General features: G+C 43.6%; 1 protein-coding gene across 7 annotated transcripts; it reads right to left on the bottom strand.

Annotated features, from left to right (window-relative positions):
• Positions 1-255: 255 nt before the first annotated feature.
• On the bottom strand, positions 256-16,944 carry LOC103060732 (pleckstrin homology domain-containing family A member 3-like). 7 transcript variants are annotated; one of them, XR_015795681.1, is made up of 9 exons: positions 16,770-16,944; positions 14,769-14,885; positions 13,371-13,526; positions 11,207-11,343; positions 9,294-9,467; positions 7,034-7,077; positions 3,398-3,555; positions 2,151-2,362; positions 256-1,697 (listed from the first exon to the last, which is right to left on the bottom strand). XR_015795681.1 is itself a non-coding variant. In XM_025173402.2 (8 exons), the coding sequence occupies exons 1-7, from the start codon at positions 16,807-16,809 to the stop codon at positions 3,369-3,371; spliced, it is 855 nt and encodes a 284-aa protein (XP_025029170.1). In that variant the 5' UTR covers positions 16,810-16,944; the 3' UTR covers positions 256-2,362; positions 3,337-3,368. The 7 variants fall into 7 exon arrangements, 5 of the variants coding, with proteins under 5 accessions (XP_025029170.1, XP_025029171.1, XP_025029168.1 ...); XR_015795682.1 differs by having other exon boundaries at positions 2,229-2,362; XM_025173402.2 differs by having other exon boundaries at positions 256-2,362; positions 3,337-3,555.
• Between the last annotated feature and the right edge of the window lie 1,446 nt (positions 16,945-18,390).

Below are 18,390 nucleotides of genomic sequence, written 5' to 3'. Positions count from 1 at the left end.
ATATAAATTTTATATGGCCATATATATAAAAGAAGAAAGGAAACTGGCATTAAGGGAGCTCCAATGTGTAAACACACCAAAATTTTCATGAACAATTCCTACTTCTTTCAAAATTAGTGTTGCACATATCTCTTAGATGTAAATGAGGAGCTGTCCAAATGCTGACTGCCCCAACTCTTGTCAGGCCTAGGTCATGACACCAGCAGAATCCTAAAATCAAATCTCAAAACAAGCAACAGATGGGATATTGCAAAAATGACCAATCCAGTAAGATTTAATGGCTCTTATATGAGAATTCACAAGATTTCAAGCAAATATACCAACAAAATCACTGAAATTGTACAAGTCTTGGTGTATCTTGTGAGATTAGGGGGCCATTATTTCCTTTAAAGTTATGTTTCTTGGGCGCTCTGCCTCATTACACAAGATTGGGCTATGCTACCTAAAGACATTGCCAATGGGAACTGAGTTGGTGCTTGTGGGTTGAGGCAAAACAGGGTTGTCCTCTTTGCACTAATTTCTTTTCTACCCTTCCTCTGTGTGTGTGTGTGTGTGTGTGTGTGTGTGCGCGCGCGCACCTTCGAGTCAGTGTTGACTCCTGGTGACTACCTGGACAAATCCCTGCAGTTTTCTTGGCAAGATTTTCAGAAACAGTTTGCCTTGCCTCCTTCCTAGGCTGAGAGAGAGGGACTGCCCCAAGGTCCCCCTGCTGGCTTTGTGCCTCAGGCAGGACTAGAACTCCCGGTCTCTCCGTTTCTAGCCTGGTGCCTTAAGCACTGCACCCAACTGGCTCTCACCCTTCTGGGCAGCTCAGAAAAATAACAGAGGGATACCAGGCTTTGACTTTGCAATGGTGGATTCTTGCTCAGGTAACTAGAAAGGAAGGGACATAATGGGAGTTTAGACCTCCAGAAAAATCTAACCCTTGCTCAATTATTTAAAATGCCCCAGGAAAGAAATTAAATGCAAGTCAAAGATGTCTCTTCAAGAGGGGGGAAAAAAATAACAATAGGAGAGCCAGAAATAGCACCCTGCTGTTTCCCATTATGTTTCTGCCATTATGAGTCACCTGCCTCTCAGTTTTTGCATTGGGCTTCAGTGATGCAACAATCCTTTATATAAAACTGCCACCACCTGTTCCTCAGCACAGACAGGGAATAGTTCCAGGTGTTCCTGAACTCGATGTTTCTCTGCCGTGTTGCAGGCGAGACCCCATGCAGATCGCCTTGTTTGCTACGTCTATATCAGGCAGCCCTGAAAATGGCTGTTTTGTTTTTGGCTTTGCTTCTCGCAGAAAACCCCAGTGGTGCCTACTTCCATCCCGCAGGGAAAAAAACATATAGCCGTGACACTGCGTTTGTTTCAAAATTAAAGTCTTCATTCAAAATTAGAGTCTCATCGTTGGTGGGGCTCCAAACAGAGATGCACGCAGACGCCCTCCAGGCTGCCATGTGTCTGTACAAAAAGAGGGCAGGCGACCCCCACAAGGCTAGGACTTCACTCCTTTATGCAAAAGGCAGCAGACCGATGCACGAGGGAACCAAACTCTGCTTTCAGGTCAGATGTCCAGAGAGGCTACTTCTCCTTTTTTACCTTGGGCATTTGCTCTGTGCTGCTCCAACAAAGAACCAAAGAGCATCCTGATGAGCTCCAAGGGGCTCAGCAAGCTCCGTGGGGAAGTCTAAGTTGGCCTTAGGCTGAGAGAAAAAGTGAGAAAAGAAGAGGAGCTCAGCAAGATCTTCCCTGCTTGCATCTAGACTGAATTCCTGAGCAAAAGGCTCCTTCATCTGATTATCAGAACACAACATATTGGTGGGTCGCAGACAGAAGGAAGGTTGTGTTCTGCGCCTGCAACAGGCCATATGTCTCCAGACTCAAGCTACCTCAGATGGCCTAATGCAAGCATAAGGCCTTTGCGCGAGCACCAGGAGAAAGTTTGCTTAACTTGTCCAGTATGAAACCACTAAACACCCCAAATGCTTTTGAGGGCCATTTCTTCTTTCGTACCAACCCAGCCTGGAGAGCTAATCCCTATTCTGCCTCCCAACCCACCCCCCTGGTGCCAATATCTATTTTGGAATATACGGTTGCACTCTCAAACCCCTGGCAAGCACAAGCCTGAAAAACAGAACCGATGCTGCCTGTGGTACCTGGCCCTTTGTGCCTGCTGGCCTCATAGGAGCCCACACCCAGAAGGCTTAGGTAATTCCTAAGCTAGAGGAGGGAACCTCAGATAGCCTGTTTCAGTTCAGGAGCAGCCAAGATGGTTCCAGGAGCTGAGAAAGCACCAAAAATCCAGGTTACAGTGGTTGATCACCACCAGCTGATTCCACTGGAGAGTCCTGCACCAACAATGGTGTATCTGAGATAAATAAGAAAAAGAGGTGAGATGAGGGACAGATTGGTTCCCTGCAGTTCAAGCACCTGCAAAACCAGTTTCATAGTCAGACTACTCAAAACTGAGCAGAAGAAGAATTCCAACCACATGGAAATTTCTCAGTGAGAACAAGACTATTGCATCTACCGGAAGAGTTTACAAAGCAAACCTGGAAGAGACAGACAGTAAGTACTCGCACTGAACAATAGGTCAAGATTCTGGAGAATCCTGGTTTATGTGAATGACCACTTTACTCTTTCTTGCTAATACTTCTATTAAGCAAACCCAGAAGGGTTTGTTTAGCCTGTCATCTGAACTAGGGATCATGGCTTCTTCTTCCAAATAAGTCAGGATTCATAAACCAAGAGTAAATGCTAGTTGTAAATGGAGTGAGAAGTCAGGATCTTAAGTTCAGAGGCAGGCAACCTATGGACCACTTGATGTTCTATGCCTTTTGGCATGGCCCACTGTGATGTTGGCCTTCCCTCTTCCCCACCATTTGCTGCAAAGCCCAGTAATAATATAGTCCCCTCAGTGCAAAAGCTAAAGTATTTGTACTTTGTTTTGCAGCTTCTGTACTCTGAGCACAACGTGATTTCAGGGACTTGTGGCAAACCTTAACATGTTACGTCCGCCCCAACTATCGGTGCCTACTTCCCAATTCCTGCTAATACAGCAGCCACCACTTAGTTTCAGATCAAGTTGGGCATCTGGTTCAAAGGGAGACTATTCTCTCTTGCCCCAACCCTGCCACGTCCTGGATTAGATCTCAGGCAGGCCCAGTTCAAGGGCCTCCAGGCTCCAGTCGTGGGTGGCCAGACTTCCACGCAGTATTAGCTAAGGAGCCAAGTTACAAGGATTCTTCCAGACTCCTCAATCCACAAGCACATTGTGGTAGCATAGAAAAGGACACAGTCCAATTATTTCATACAGGGCAGGGGACAAGTTTATGTACCTACCAACTCACCGCCTTTCCCCTCCCAGGTCAATCTCATGCAGTTATCTGGTGGTGGCCCCTACCGACTGCTTCTTCAGTTATGGTGCCAGGGGGACTCCCAGACTGGGAGCCCTGCTGCCCCCAGTGCTGTGAGCAGAACACCACCATCTCCTCCAAGTTGCGCAGCACAGTCTCAGTGCCCTTGGGAGGCACCGGGGGGATCCGAGCTGGTTCCAGCACTCTGTAAGGGAAGACAGGCAGGAGGCACTAGCAAACCTTGCACTCTCCATGGTACAGCACTGTAATGGTGTGTGGAAATGACCTTGGGAGACAGGAGGGAGAGCCACAGATGGGACAACTAGTATGTAAAAGGTGTCTCAGCCCACAGAAGAAAAAGGGGTGTGGGAAGTACTTCAGAAGGGATCTTCCCTAGTTTTCCAAACGGTAAAAGGAAAGGAAGGGAGAAATACTTTCAGCCTTGCAAGATTCTGTTAATGTAACCTTTCAACAGAGATAGAGCTAGTACTCCCATGTGTGCTTCTTGTCTGGACTACCTCGCAAAGGTAACAAAAACTGACTTCGGATGATTCATGTGTACAGCTGCACTGCATGGAAAGCGGGCCATTATGCCAAATCCTGTGAACAGCAACATGATCAGCCCAGCGAGTCCAACCCCCACCTAGTGCAAGAACCTAAATTAAAACAGGGGGACAGAGGGCTGTCTAGTTTCCACTTGAATAAGTCTCCTGAACACCACCTCTCTGGGTAATTGGATCCACTGCGTTACTATTAGGAAGTTTTTTTTAACATTCATTTAGAATGTGCATATTTAAATCAATGCTTCCGCATCCTGCTGTCTGAGATGACAGAGGTCTCAATTTTCTTCTGCGTGACGTCCTTTAAAATATTTGATAATTGTGTTCATATTTTATTTATTTAATCAATTTCTATCCTGGGTCACGGTTGGAGCTGAAGTGAGCTGTTCAACACAGATGTTACCTGGAGTCCACTGACAGGGGATCAAGGAGTACGGTCAAGCTATAAACCTGCTATTTCAATTGAAGCTTCACCTCAATTCCCAAGTCCAGCCTTCTCCTGACCAGTAGCCTTTCCTTTGTGTCTGGATTGAATCTCACCTTCTTCTCTCATTCAGATCATTACTGAGCTTAGGCAGTGTTCAAGGCTGCTGACTGCTTTCTTGAGTTAGATCAATGTTTTTCAAACTTGGCAACTTTAAGATGTCTGGGGAATTCTGGGAGTTGAAGCCCACACATCTTAAAGTTGCCAAGTTTGAAAAACACTGAGATAGATGGCAGGAAGCACTAAAGCTTGGCGTCATCAGTACACTGATGACATCCCACTCCACAGCTCTGAAGGACTTCAATATTGCTCTTTCTTTTCTTTGCTATCTGTTAGATTTTGCTGTCTTCACTGAGTGACTGACATATTGATTCTTTTCTTTTATTCTTTGGAAGATATCTAAATAAGCTTTTTCAACTGTTCTTGGCATCCTTTGCCAATCACAGCTCGTTTTGAGTTTCAGCTTTCCTGAGCACCTTCTACACAGTTCCAGACTACCTCTCCATGGCCTCTCTCTCTCTTTACTCCTCTATAACAGTCCCTGCTTATTTTCAGATCTTCGCATGGATTTCTTTTGCTCTGCTCCATGCTTTTTTTTCAAATTGGAATCATTTGCAGTTGTGCTTTTTGACTCTCTTTTTTTTAGGAACACTAATCCACGTACTTTGAGCTCTTTTTCCCATTTGCTTCTCCTGTCACAAGAATAATTGCTCTGAATTCATTAAAATCCTCTTATTTTAAGCCCATGATATCCAGTCAATTACACTTAGCTTTCATTTCCATTAAAATAATAAAAGTCTAGCTAGCATGACATGGCCACTTTTCCCCAATATTTCTGCTGTTTCCACTTTGACTAAGTCTTCCATATTGGTTAATATCAAGTCAAGACTGCCCTCTAACCTTTTGAAGGAAAAAGTTGTCAGTAAGACAAGTCATGAATTTCCTGGAAGGACCATACTTCAATTTGTTTCCTAGCAGATGTTAGGATAATTAAAATTTGAAGAATTTACATTTGCTTTTTGAAAAGCATCATCCAATACGCTTACATGATGTAAGTCTCTATCTTGCAAAAATCATCCTTCTTAATAAAAAACAAGTAAATAACAATGTGCCCTTCTCTTGCAAAACCCAACCAAATCAAAATAATTAGGAATATAAAGTCTCCTATTGACTAAATCAGAGACAAGGATAATTAAAATTTCAAATGACAGGTAGTCCTCGCTTAATGATGGCAATTGGGATTTCCATCGCTAAGCGATGCGGTTGTCAAGTGTGACGTCACATGACTGCATCACTTAGCAATGGCAATCCCGGCAATCCCTGCTGCCATTGTTAAATGAGCATTGTGGGTCGTTAAGTGAGGACCTCCTTGCAACTTCCTGCCAGCTTCCAATAACCAAAGTCAGCGGGGAAGCTGGCAGAAGTTGCAAATCCCAGGCGGATCGCAAGTGGGCTGGCTGGTAGATAAGTGGCATGCGCAAATGATTTTGGGTCCAGGGGTGGCTGCTGCCAGGTGGGGGAGGGTGTGCAGGTGGCTGCAGCAGCATGCGTGAGAGATTTTGAGCCCGGAAGTGGCTGCTGCCAAGTGGGGGAGACTTGTGCAACTTGTGACCTTCCCTGCTGGCTTCCCCATTAACTTTGCTCGTGGGAAGCCAGCAGGGAAGGTCACAAATGGTGATCACATGTAATGGTATGTGGGAATGACCTTGGGAGACATGGGGAAGAGATGCTGACTAAGGAATGATCCGATAAGAGGGGGCATAGCCTACAGCTGCATAATGGGTAGAGAAATAAATTCAGAAAGGAACCTCCCTAACTTATCAGGCTGGCAAAAGAGATGGTGGGAGATTTGTACTTTCAGACTTGCAAGATTCTCTTAATGTAGCCTCACAATAAAGTAGAATTAGCTCATCTGGTTGTGGTTCCTGTCTGGTCTACTTGGGAAGGCTGATATCATGTAAATGTGAGCCAGGTGCCAAGTGCCCAGATTGCAATCACATGACTACAGGGGTTGTGCAATGGCTGGAACTCCAAGGACTGGCCATAAGTACCACTCATTCAGCACTGTTCAACTTCGAACGGTCACTTAATGAGTAGTCAGTAAACGAGCACTACCTATAGCAAATGTGAAGTTCAGACAGTTACAAGTATGACCTTTCAGTTCACAGAGCCTTGTGTTTTGTCAAATCAAATACAATTTCCTCTCCTAACTTAGAACTGGCTTTAACAGGGTCTATCCACATTACTAATCAGCTTCTGAGTTCTTTCCCAAGCAAACCCCCTGTCCATTTAAGGAAAGGGGGTAACCAGGAAGAGGGAGAACTTGACAAAGAAGTCTGGCAGGTCTAATGCTTAGTGGAAAACCCTCTATTGTCTCTACTGAGATATACCTGCTATCAATTACTTTTGCTGAAGTATACCTGCCATGAGTTACCCCACATTCAATATTTTGTTCCTTGCTTTATTTTTTGCCTGGGGACAGTGGAGAGCAGTTGAAAAGAGGCAATATGCTTAACTCCATAGGTTTATTTCCAAAATATCATGGCAAAACTAAAAAAAGATCCACCCACTGCCTCAAGGACTCTCTGGGAAAGTTAACTAATCCTAAAATAAACCTTGGGGAGCATCTGGCTGCTTACCTGTCTGAGGAAATTATGCCTGTGTGGCTCATAGAACGTCTTACCTGAAGGATGGAGAAAAAACATACGATGGTAAGGACATAAACACAAGGTAACACCCTGCTACTCTGATTGGCAAGTGCAGGGATAGGTACAACTTCACAAACACAAATCATTTGGGGGATAGCCACTGTAGATGTACACCCACACACCCAGATTTTTAAAATTATTAATCTATTTTGACTTTTTTTTTATCTAGCTGCATGGTCTCTGGAAAAACAGTCTCTCTTTAGTTCATTAGAAGTTTTAAGAGCTTAATCTCACAGATGGCATGTTTTAAACCATATGCCTCAGCTGATGTACTTTCCCAAGTTGGTGACCTCCAGGGAATCTTATCCCCAGCCGCTGGTGCAAGCCAGATCAGTGATACAGTGGTACCTCGGGATACGAACTTAATGCGTTCTGTGACTCTGGGCGTATCCCGAGTTGGTCGTAACCCGACGCAAATTTCCCCATAGGGTCCAATGTAAATCTGGTTAATCCGTTCCATCCTCCGAATTTGGTCACAACCCAAAGCAAATTTTCCCATAAGGTTCAATGTAATTACCATTAATCCGTTCTGGTGTCCGCAGACCACGCATCAGGGGCGGGAGAACAGCCGGGCGCCACGCAGCGTGGCGGGAAAAAGGCCAGGCACGGTGCGGCGCGGCGGGAGAACGGCCGGGCGCGGCGCGAGAACGGCCGGGCGCGGCACGGCGCAAGAACAGCCGTGGACCACGTGTCAGGGGCGGAAAAATGACCGTACCCCGAGACGGAGTTCGCACATCGAGGTAAATTTTTGCGGCCAGAGCTGGTTGTAACCCGAAAAGTTCATTAGTAGAGGCGTTCGTATCCCGAGGTACCACTGTAGTAGCAAACTGAGATCTGGAGGTTCCATGCAAAAACAAACAGACAGCAGTCTATTTCTCACCATAAAGCAAGTCTAAGTTGCAGCTATGCCTCATATCATCCTTCACAACTGCTGAGAGATTACTAAAGTTCGTAGCAGAAAAGGGTTCAACTTGACAGATATAGCCCAGTTTCTAGGCAATAAAAAAGCAATTAACTCAATATGATCAAGTTATGAAAATGGCAGTTCTTACAGTAAAAAATGAAAGCCACGCTGAATAATGGCAACTTCACTCCAACTGGTACAAAACATACTTTGCCAACTTTTCTAAGGAGTGAGTCATCAGGAATACATACCTCAGTAGGTCCGTATATATAGTTTCCATTACTGTAGTATAGACATAGTGAATGCAATTAACAGTTCAATGTACAGCATTTTCTTTTATGCCTAAAATGGGCTGGTGTAGCTTATCTTAAGGAAACCTTCTGCAATGTGAAGCCTTCCAGATGTTTTAGACTACAACTCCCATTAGTCTCTGCCAACATAGCCAATGCTCAGGATAACTGAAGGGAATATATTTGTCAAGTGAACACTCCATATTCTGAGATCAAGTGACTATCTTTTTTACGATTTAAAATATATATATATATATATATATATATATATATATATATATATATATTTATGTATTTTGATAGGTGTATTATATTGTATGTTTCTGTAAGTATGTATGTTTTTAAAAAGCCATTCTAATTTTAAAAATTTATATATTTATATTTCACTGATATATATATATATATATATACATATATTATTGAAATATAAATATATAAATTTTTAAAATTAGAATGGCTTTTTAAAAACATACATACTTACAGAAACATACAATATAATACACCTATCAAAATACATAAATTTCACATGTAAAACAAAAAGACAAATGCCCTGGGCAATAATTATGGGCTTTTTCAGCACATACTCTAGTTCTAATAAAATATAAAATGACCAGCATCAGGAATTTTGCTTACACTGAGATTCCATTCATTTAATAGTAAGTAAAATGTTTCCAGAATGGTTCTTTGGTTATTATCTCCCACAAGAAATTAAATCAGGACTAGCAGTTTGGTGGTCTCCAGATGTTTAAGACTAAAACTCATAAATCCGAGCTAGCATGACCTTTAGTCAAAAATTATGGGGGCAGTAATTCAAAAAGTATTTATATGGAACCAAGTTGCCTATTCTTGATTAAATCTATGAGAATAAAAAACAGCAACACAGTGTGACAATCTCCTTCCCAGGAATGTGGGATGAATACAGCTTTTCAGAAGCAACCCACTTGAACTTATTAGGGTAGAATTAGTGAATATAAATAGGAAGAATAAGTAGCCTTACCCGGTGGGAATGTGGAAGTTTAGTGCCTACGAAATCCGAAGGCTCAGGGATTGTTGAAGGATGGTATAGCTCGGGAGCCAAACGAGTATTTGCAAATTTCATGCATTCTTCTAGGGTGGAGATGAACTGACTGCAGGTTGCCCGCAATAAGGATGAAGCTTCATTCATCTTCTGCTGGGAATTGAGAGCAGAGACAAGTGAAGCAGCACTACAGCTTTCCACCCTAGTCCTCAGAGCCCCACCACCCGATTAGGGGAGGGCTTGAGAGCCAAAAAACCCAATTCAAATATTCAGTTGCTCTCTCTGTGCCCCCTTGCTGCCCAAAGGAGGTGGGTTTCCAAATAAGCAATTCCATATATGAACATTAAGTCTCCATTCAACTATATGGAAGGACTGTATCATTTCAGCAAATCAACACTGGCCATACAAGCTCTGCGATTCTATTAGGCACAGGAGATGGGATTGAGGACTCTCTCCTGAAATCACTCTCCCCGTCCCGCCATCTTTGCTTGTAATGCACTTAAATAAGAAAGCAAAGTACAGAAAGGTACTTGATTTCCCACCAGTCTGCAATCCTTAAGATCTGAAGCCCATTTTTTAAATGGTGGTGAAAATAAAAGTACAATACCTACACTACTTATCAGCCAAAACTTCAGCAGTGGTAGAGCAATACTGAGACAAGTCACTGTTGCCCACCCCCATTCCCATTCCAAAAATGTGTTCCTTAAAAAAGTGGGAGGATCAATACAGTTTAGATGAAGCTGTGGAAATTCTTCTGATGCTGTTGCTTTGCAAATTGGCGGCTGAATATGGTACAGAAAGCAGTATGAATTCTATCTTATCTTATTCTGATAAAGTTCCAGCCAATTATACATTAGTGATATTAGAAGTAAAACTAAATTAATACTATCAAAAGCTTCAAGACGATATTTCTGGCACGTGCAACCAGAAAAGAAACTGGGCTAAACTGCAGCTCCATCCAAATTGGAGAGCCAAGGCTGTGGGACATACTGCAGATAATGAAATTAGATCCAGCCCACTGGGGCATGGTTCTTTTCCAACACTGCCATGAGAATGGAATAATATTCCAGTGTTTCTGCTCTAAAGCATACTTTCGCCAGTAAGCAGTTTACTGAAGAGAGAATAAAATTGTTCAGAAAGCTTGAGGGATTTTCTTTTAGCACTCAGATCAACTGATAAGTCACCCACATCCAAAAGATTAAAGCACTTCACTTTGATTATACATTTGGGGTTACAGATTAACCTATCAGTTAACAGATTTTTCTTTGCTGAATTTGTGATTGCTTCTAATGCGATGCCCAACTTTATAGGTGGACGTGCTTTGTGCCAGGTGCATGAATACATTAAAAGAGATAAAGTGGGATATGTCCAAGCCTCACTGAAACCGATAGGAGATGCCATTTGGTTAAATGATGTTTGCAAAGAACTTCCAGGCAGGTTGTGACCTTTGCTGATCAATGCGAATAGTGACAGCATTTGGATCTTCCAAGCAGGAGGAAAAAAAATGTTTTCGATCAGCCCTGCTTCTTTTATGTCGAGCCATCTCCAAAACATAGGAATATCTGCCTTATATATCCATAAAACAGATTTAGAATCCTTATTGGCCCTTGGATGTTTGGACTGCTGTGTGGCTCCTCGCTCTTAATTCCAAGACCCACAGCAATGACTGATTGTGTCACCTTGCTCTTGAGACTTTTGGACTGCAAGCTGCCATTGGCCATGTTGGCTGAAGCTAAGAGAAGGCCAGGAGGCCTAGAGCGCTCTCAGCTTCCTATCCCTGTCCTACAGTGATCAGAAGTAAGCCTGCTAATGTAGTCAGAGTTCTTGCTACACCTGGCTGGAACATGCAAACACAGAAACCCATGATTGCTCTGGATTCTCCCCCACCCCACCTGGATGTCCAAAGGAGAACCGTTCTCTTGAGGTTGTGTTGCATCCTGCACAGCTAGCACTTGCTGTGTCAGCACATCACAATACAGACGCAGTTCAGATAGTTTTCTCCCAAGGGACTCGTTGCTTATGTCCAGATCTGGGATAGACAAGCAAGCATAGAAAAGCAAGAATTTACACACAGTACTATAAGAACATACACACAGCACCACACAGCACAAGAGACTTAAATAGAACCAGAATTAGCTGGCCCGGTTCCTCCAGTGAAAAAGCTTGCTCCCTATCTCATATCAAGATGACCTCTAAGACACCATCAGTAATTTTAAGATGCAAACATCTCTGAGTATTAATCTGTAGATAGCACCAATGCTGAAAATAAAATGCAACTGATGTAATGTGCAATGTAATACAATATTGGATTGTCAATGTGATGTGTTTATTTCATGTACCCTTTTCCAGCACAACTGCATCTATGTGGGTGGGATGGAAGAAAACATTTATCACCCAATCTGCCAAGATAGGCTTGGCTTAGCCACCACCTCAGTGGTATTTATTTCGGGAAATGTACACATAACTTATGTGTGTGCATGCACTCATGTTTGCAATTTTTATTTAGGGAAGTGAAATTTCAGAACAGTCTACTAAAATAAAATGCATCTTAAAAAGCATTGGAAACATTAACAATCTGCAGAATAAAAGGTGAAGGATCCTAAGAACAGTGTACAAATTGCTTAAATATTCATTAAAAGTATTCTAAGCACAGGCTTCCATCCCATAGATGGAAAAGTTGACAAAGTGGCTGAGGTCCCAAGTTGCATCAAGGACTAGCTCTGACTTGGTTTTGGCTTAGTGAACAATGTGAACCCAGCCAGTAGCCACGTTTGCATGTAGTTAGATTTACTATGGATCCAAAACTGGGTCATTGTGTAGGTTAGGGCTGAGAGTACCTTAACCAAAATATGAACTCATGCTTTGTTCATGTTTGTTTGTAACACGACTGGGTACAAACTGAGAAACTCCCAGGGGCTGCCACTAATCTGCTAGGCATAGAAACAGCTGCTGGATAAGCTACATAGTACAGCCTTTCTGACAACAACATAAAGGCTGCTCTAATCTCTTTTTCATGCCCTAAATGGGGGGAGAGGGGATTAATTGGAGGGATTTAACACTCCTTTATCTTATAGCGATTTAGACCTTTATGGGGTTACTATGTGAGTTTCCCCCATTTAAACTGAGGCTGCTTAATTTAAAGGGGAAAAAAATCAACGGCGGGCGGGTGGTGGCAAGCCATTGCAAAAATAGCTATCTGATATCAAGAAGGCAGAGAGTGGGAGATTAACACATAGGTCTGTGGAATGATGTTACCCATGAATAATGCTGAATTAAACTTGATGTGTCACATGAACTATGTCACTTTTGCTGATTCAGCAAACCTTGGCTGAAATAAACTATGATTTATTGTGATAAGTGAACTCAGTAACAATGCTAGAATGGAATTTGTCCTTCTTTCTCTGTACATTAAGCCCTTCATTTTTTATTTTCATTGAGTCTTAATTTTCTTGGGTTGAGCATCAAAAGTGTTATGAACCAGTTGCAATGTTTTTTCCTGGAGACCCCCAGAGACCCCCAAATAAATGCGGGAAATGTTACAGATGTCCATAGGACTGTTTATGTTCAATCATTCAAATAATGAGTTTTTTAAAAAAAAAAATTCCTGAAGACTTGCTCTGCAAAAGGGGGAATTAATTCTGCTCTTCATCACATGTCTTTGTTGAAATACCTAAAAATTGTCCAAGTCTATTAAAACTAGCATTGAGGACCAGATAGCACATTCAATGCTATTTCTACACTATCCTCCTCTCTCTGGATGCTGAGGGTCATGTATCGATTTCTTTAACCTGCTGGAGCCGGTCAGCAATCTAACTACTGTGAGAAAAGCCAAATCCTTATATGCAAACATAGGCATAGGTGCAGATGGAGGGGAGAGGCTGCAAATGGCTCAACAGGCCCAGATATGTTTGCTAAGGAGGTGTGAGAGTAAAGAACCTCATTGAAGTTGACCAAGTGTTTCCACTTAGTTCTAACCAGCTCTGCCAACATCCCCATGAAGCTCGGGCCCAAGCGTGCACTGTTTTAATAGTGCAAAGCCACTGACAAAGAACTAACCTTTTTCTTTCTGGCTTCTGCTATCCCCAAGGCAGGCCTTGGAGCTGCCCAAAGCCACCAGCCATTTCTGTCTTTCAGCAGCACCTCCTGCCTTCAGGTAGAAGTACTGCTCACCTGGGATGACCAACTCCATACGAGTGGAATCAGTTGCATGCACTACAGGAGGGATGAGAGAAATCAAAGGAAAATAAAAGCAAGCATAAAATCAGTGCCCCCCACTCTGCCTTGTACAAGGTCACACTTTTATCATTGGGTCGAACATGACTTCATGGCCACCAACTGGAATCCCCACCTAGTATAAGATAATGTATTAAGAGGGGAAAAGAAATCTACCTTTTTACCACTCAGAGATCACCTGGGGCTAAAAGAATACCATGTCCTCAAGTATATAATCTGGATGAAGAACAGACCATTATACCCAAGAACCCAACCTGAATGGTCTAGATGGAAGAGATCAACCTAATAAAAATTATCCTACCAGAATGAAAGTGCCTTTAGGAGTAAGAATTCTTGGAGCATTGCTCCAAGTTTTTGGAACTAACAGTGAGATTTCTAAATGCAACCTTTGTGCTTTTGCTAACAAGGGATAATGCCTGCCTACTTCACTTATTGATATTTGCAGATCAAGCTACGGTTCAATCACAGGAGCAAGCCAAGACTTTTTTTCCTGTTTACCTGGCAACTGCATGAGCCTCCTAGTTCAATACTTAAAGAACACTGGGAGTCCCCAGACTAGAGGCATGGCAGCATCATATAACTTCTAATAAGCATGTTTACATCCCAGCAAATCCAGGTCAATTCTGCAATGGATCAATGTAATTTGCATTATTGTCAGTAGACTAACCGTTCACTGTTTGAAGGCTGAAAACAACCAGCCTGAGAGACCATAGTGGATCCCTAGATATCAACAGGATATAATCTGGGCTTCAAGAGAGCCAGTTTTGTGTAGTGGTTTAAGGTACCAAGCCAGAAACCAGAAGATTGTGAACTCTAATCCTGCCTTAGGTACAAAACCAGTAGGGTGATTTTGGGCCAGTCAATCCCTCTCAGCCCTTGGAAGAAGGTAAGGGCAAACCAGTTCTGAAAATGTTGCCAAGAAAACTGCATGGACCTGTCCAGGCAAAAGCCATGAGTCAAGACTGATTCAAAGGCACCAAAACTAATAATAATTAAAAAATCTGGGCTTCACTGACTGAATGGCTGGCAACTATGATTCCTTCGGAAAAGAACTAATGAGGAGGATAAGAAACCACAGGCCTTTAAAGGAAGAGCAGCAGGTAGCCCTGACATAGAGAAAGCAACAAGATGAAGCTGCTGCAGCTCCTAGCACAACACAGAATGGACCACAGTTTGAGAAACATAAATTACGTTACATCTGAAATTGCACAGGATGCCCACCTTTGATTTCACATACAGCCATCTTGATGCTGCCTTTGCTGCCTTTGCCCACATCATCCTGAGAGTCGTAATAGGAGAGGATGCCATTTTCTAACACAAAATATCGTGGCTGCCAACCTGAGGTCAGAGAAAAAAGAGGGCAAACTGGACCTTGTAAATGGTTTGTGGGGAGAGGAGGAGCAAGGGAATCCAACTAAGTTTCCCCATATGTTTGGATTTAGATTCACTTTCCATGAATCTCTAAATTAAACTGACTAGGGTAGGCAATATGGTCCTTATGGGACTAGCCTTAGCACATGCCAGCAGGCTCTCTGCTTCTCTGTATTTAATGTTTAAAAATATTATTTATAATTACATTAGAAACGGTCATGCTGCTGAGGTGAAGGGTTGCTCATTCATAAACTGCCAGGTACAAAACATCAATTGACTCTAATAATACTTGTTTAAAGGCTACTTGGGTTCTGGCTGACCTGGCCCAACAGACAGAACCAACAGCAGCTTCACCCCACAAACAGCCTCCATTCCACGCCATCCAGGGAAAAACCAGGAGTAGAAAAGCAAAGTGTTCAATTCAAGGAGTCTCTGGGAGTTAGCCCCCAAACCTACTTACTCGTTGGAATGCCCTCCAGAAGTATTGTCTGCCTCCAAAATCTTATGATTTTGGCACCAGGCAAATACATTTGTCTTTTCCTCAGCATTTTAGGATTTTGAGCCCAGATTATAGAAGATAATTCTAATTCCCTGCATGAAATGGCAGTATTACTATATTTTAGATTTTATTCCCTATGCTCTTTGTGGGTATTATTCTATTTTTCTACTGAATCTCATGGGGGGTTTACTCTTCTGTATAATCCAGCCAAGGGAACGTTTATTGTCCAGCAGTTATAAATTTAAAAAATGGTCAGTTTCAACCCCCCCAGCCCATTTTTGCCTTACGTTTATTTATATCCCACCTTTCTTCCATCAGCTCGGGTAGCCGACATGGAGCTCTCCCTTCTTCTCATCTCCCTCTGTGTGATAAGCTGCCCTGAGAGTGTAGGCCCAGCCCAGCCCCCCAGTGAGTTTTCATGACTGAGGTCAGACTTGAACCTGGGACTTATCAGCTGTCATCCTACGACTGCATCGTACTGGTTTATGAATACGGCTGCTCTGGGGACAAAGTGCCTACCCTGCATTAAGGGGATGCCCACAGCAAGCTTTTATGTACTGTGTATGTTCCAAGAACAAGGGAGATGGATTTCATTGGCCATAGATATTTTGTCCTTCGGGAAGAACAAGAAATGGGCCAACAGCACATACACCCTGAAATGAATATTAGCACTATCACGACAGTGACCACACGTCCTTTATTATAAAGGACAGCCCTTTATTTCCGAAAGCTGTCCTTTAGATTTATTTCATTTAATTATCTATTTTCTTGGCTTCTTGAATTTTCCTTTGCAAAGCAAAGCTATAAACACAAACAATTATTATTATTATTTATCCCTATGAACCTCTCTCAGATCTGCCCCTTTTTCAGGTTTGTCCTTTATTTTTTTCAAGAAAACGCGGTCGCTTGTTAACGAACGGAAATTCATCCCACCTACAGGCCGCCTGGCAACGGGCGAAGTTTGTTCTGTCACCGCATTTCTGCGCTGGAGAAAACAAAACCGGTTTAATGTCTTCCAGGTGTGCAGCGGTTAAAGATTAACAGTCTCTGCCCGTTAAAAGGCGGCAGCCCTAACCCCCCTGGCCCGGGCAGAAGAGGCCCCAGTGCGAAAGGATCGTTGCCTTTCGGGAAGAATGAATAAGAATAAGGGCGAGACGGTGAGGAACGGAGTAGGCGGCGACAAAGATGGAAGGAGCCGGGCTGCTGGGTGCGCTCCCCATTTCCAGAAGGGCTATCGGGGAGGATGGAGGCGGGCAGGGAGCGAGGACCCTGCGTTCCCGGGCCGAGAAAGCGTGAGAGCTCCCCGCTGCTCCCCACCCCGAGGCCAGGCCTGTCGGAACCCTCCCGCTCACCTGAAAGATAGTTGGTCCATTTCAGCAGCGCTCCCTCCATCACCAGCGCAGCCCAGCGCCGGTTTGCCACGCCGATCCAATTGCGGCCCTGCGCCGGCGAGGCTCAGCCAATCAGGGGGCGTGCGCCGGTCGGAACGAGGGGGCGGGGAGGCCGAGAGAGAAGAACAGGAGAGCGGACGGGAAGGAGGGAGGGAGGGAGGGAGCGGGGAGAGGCGTGCGGAATTGGACGAGCAACAAAGCCGGAAGGAACTCTCGGAGCCAATTGGAGGACCCGGACCCTCGCACTGATTTAAGGGCAACGTAGTTCCGAGACTCATTGGCTGTTCGGAGGTTCTGGAGGAGGCCGATCCTCTCCCGGCGCTTCCTCGGCTCTGTTCTCAGCGGTGTCGCTCGTTCTCCGTGGTAGGAACCGTGGCCCCACGGAGCTGGGCTTCTGAGGGGTCTTGGTTAGAGCCGAGTCCGTGCAGGTTGGCTGGTGTGCGTTCAATGGGACTAACGAATAAAGACGCGCAGGTTCGTCTCGTTCCTCTTTGGCTGGGAATCGTCGTCTTCGAGCCCGATAAATCGATCAAGAAAGGCGCCCTTGGGCCTTGTTGAGTTTCGTGATATTTAACTCTTAGCCATGGCTAAGTGTGGGTGTTTTGTGTCCCCAGAGTTGCTGAGCAACTGATTACTGAACTGGTAGTTGCACAACAGCACACCATTTGGAGAATAAGCTGAGGTGGGTGCTGCCGCCCATTCGAGCTAGGGCTACCGGTCTGGGCTGCAAAAATCTGGTCGATTTCTACAGTGGCAGTTTTGATCTGGTAGCTCTAGCTCAGAGAAATCAGGCACTATTAAATAGGCTCCCATGCCTTGGAATGGGCTTGCTTCTAATCTGTTAAATCAGTTAATCGGCAAAACTGTCCTAAAGATAAAAGAAATACTGACTTGCTTTTGACCCATAAGCTGATCCAAAACCCTTTCTAGTGCAATCCAAAATGTGTCTCAATATCTGGCTGCCTGTGTCAGATGCTGGTCTGGTGCCTAAGCAGCGTAGAACTGAACAAGTTGTGCAATGCATAATATCGGACGGAAGTTTTTCTGTCCCTAAATTTGGTATCATCTCCTTCAACCTACACTCTTTCTATTTAATACATTTCCAACTGAAAAATTCAGCCTTGTTTTAAAAATTAGTCATGAATAGTAACTAAGGTCATATTTCTGGTATTCTGTTTTTTATTTTAATTATTCCCAGCCTATACGTTTTAAACTGCAAGCCTTTTTTGGCAGAAACCTGCCTTTAATGTTATGTACGACCTCCAGAAGGGCACATTGCATGAGTTATATACATTTGGATGTAAGGATAGGGAGGCCAAAGTTACTGGATTTGCAGAAATTCAGCAAATGATGTTTTCCCCTCCGTAGCTACGTTTGCACAACACAAGACAACAAAACTGTTAAAATCACATCTTAACAGTGTGCTGGATGAACCCAAACATATGTTTATTTTATCATTCAGTGAACCCAGCAAATGGGTTAGTTCACTTAACTATGGCTAAGTGTGTCATGCAAACATATCCACTAAACAAAACCTCTTACTTGGTTAGGTTCGGTGGAATTGTAACCGCAGGGTCGTTCT

The sequence above is a fragment of the Python bivittatus genome, unplaced genomic scaffold (assembly GCF_059951505.1).
Source record: "Python bivittatus isolate LINGU-HERP-01145 unplaced genomic scaffold, Pbiv_v1 ctg000220_np1212, whole genome shotgun sequence".
Lineage (NCBI taxonomy): Eukaryota > Metazoa > Chordata > Lepidosauria > Squamata > Pythonidae > Python > Python bivittatus.
Note: the sequence above shows the minus strand (reverse complement) of the source record. Positions and strands in the feature narration are given on the sequence as shown.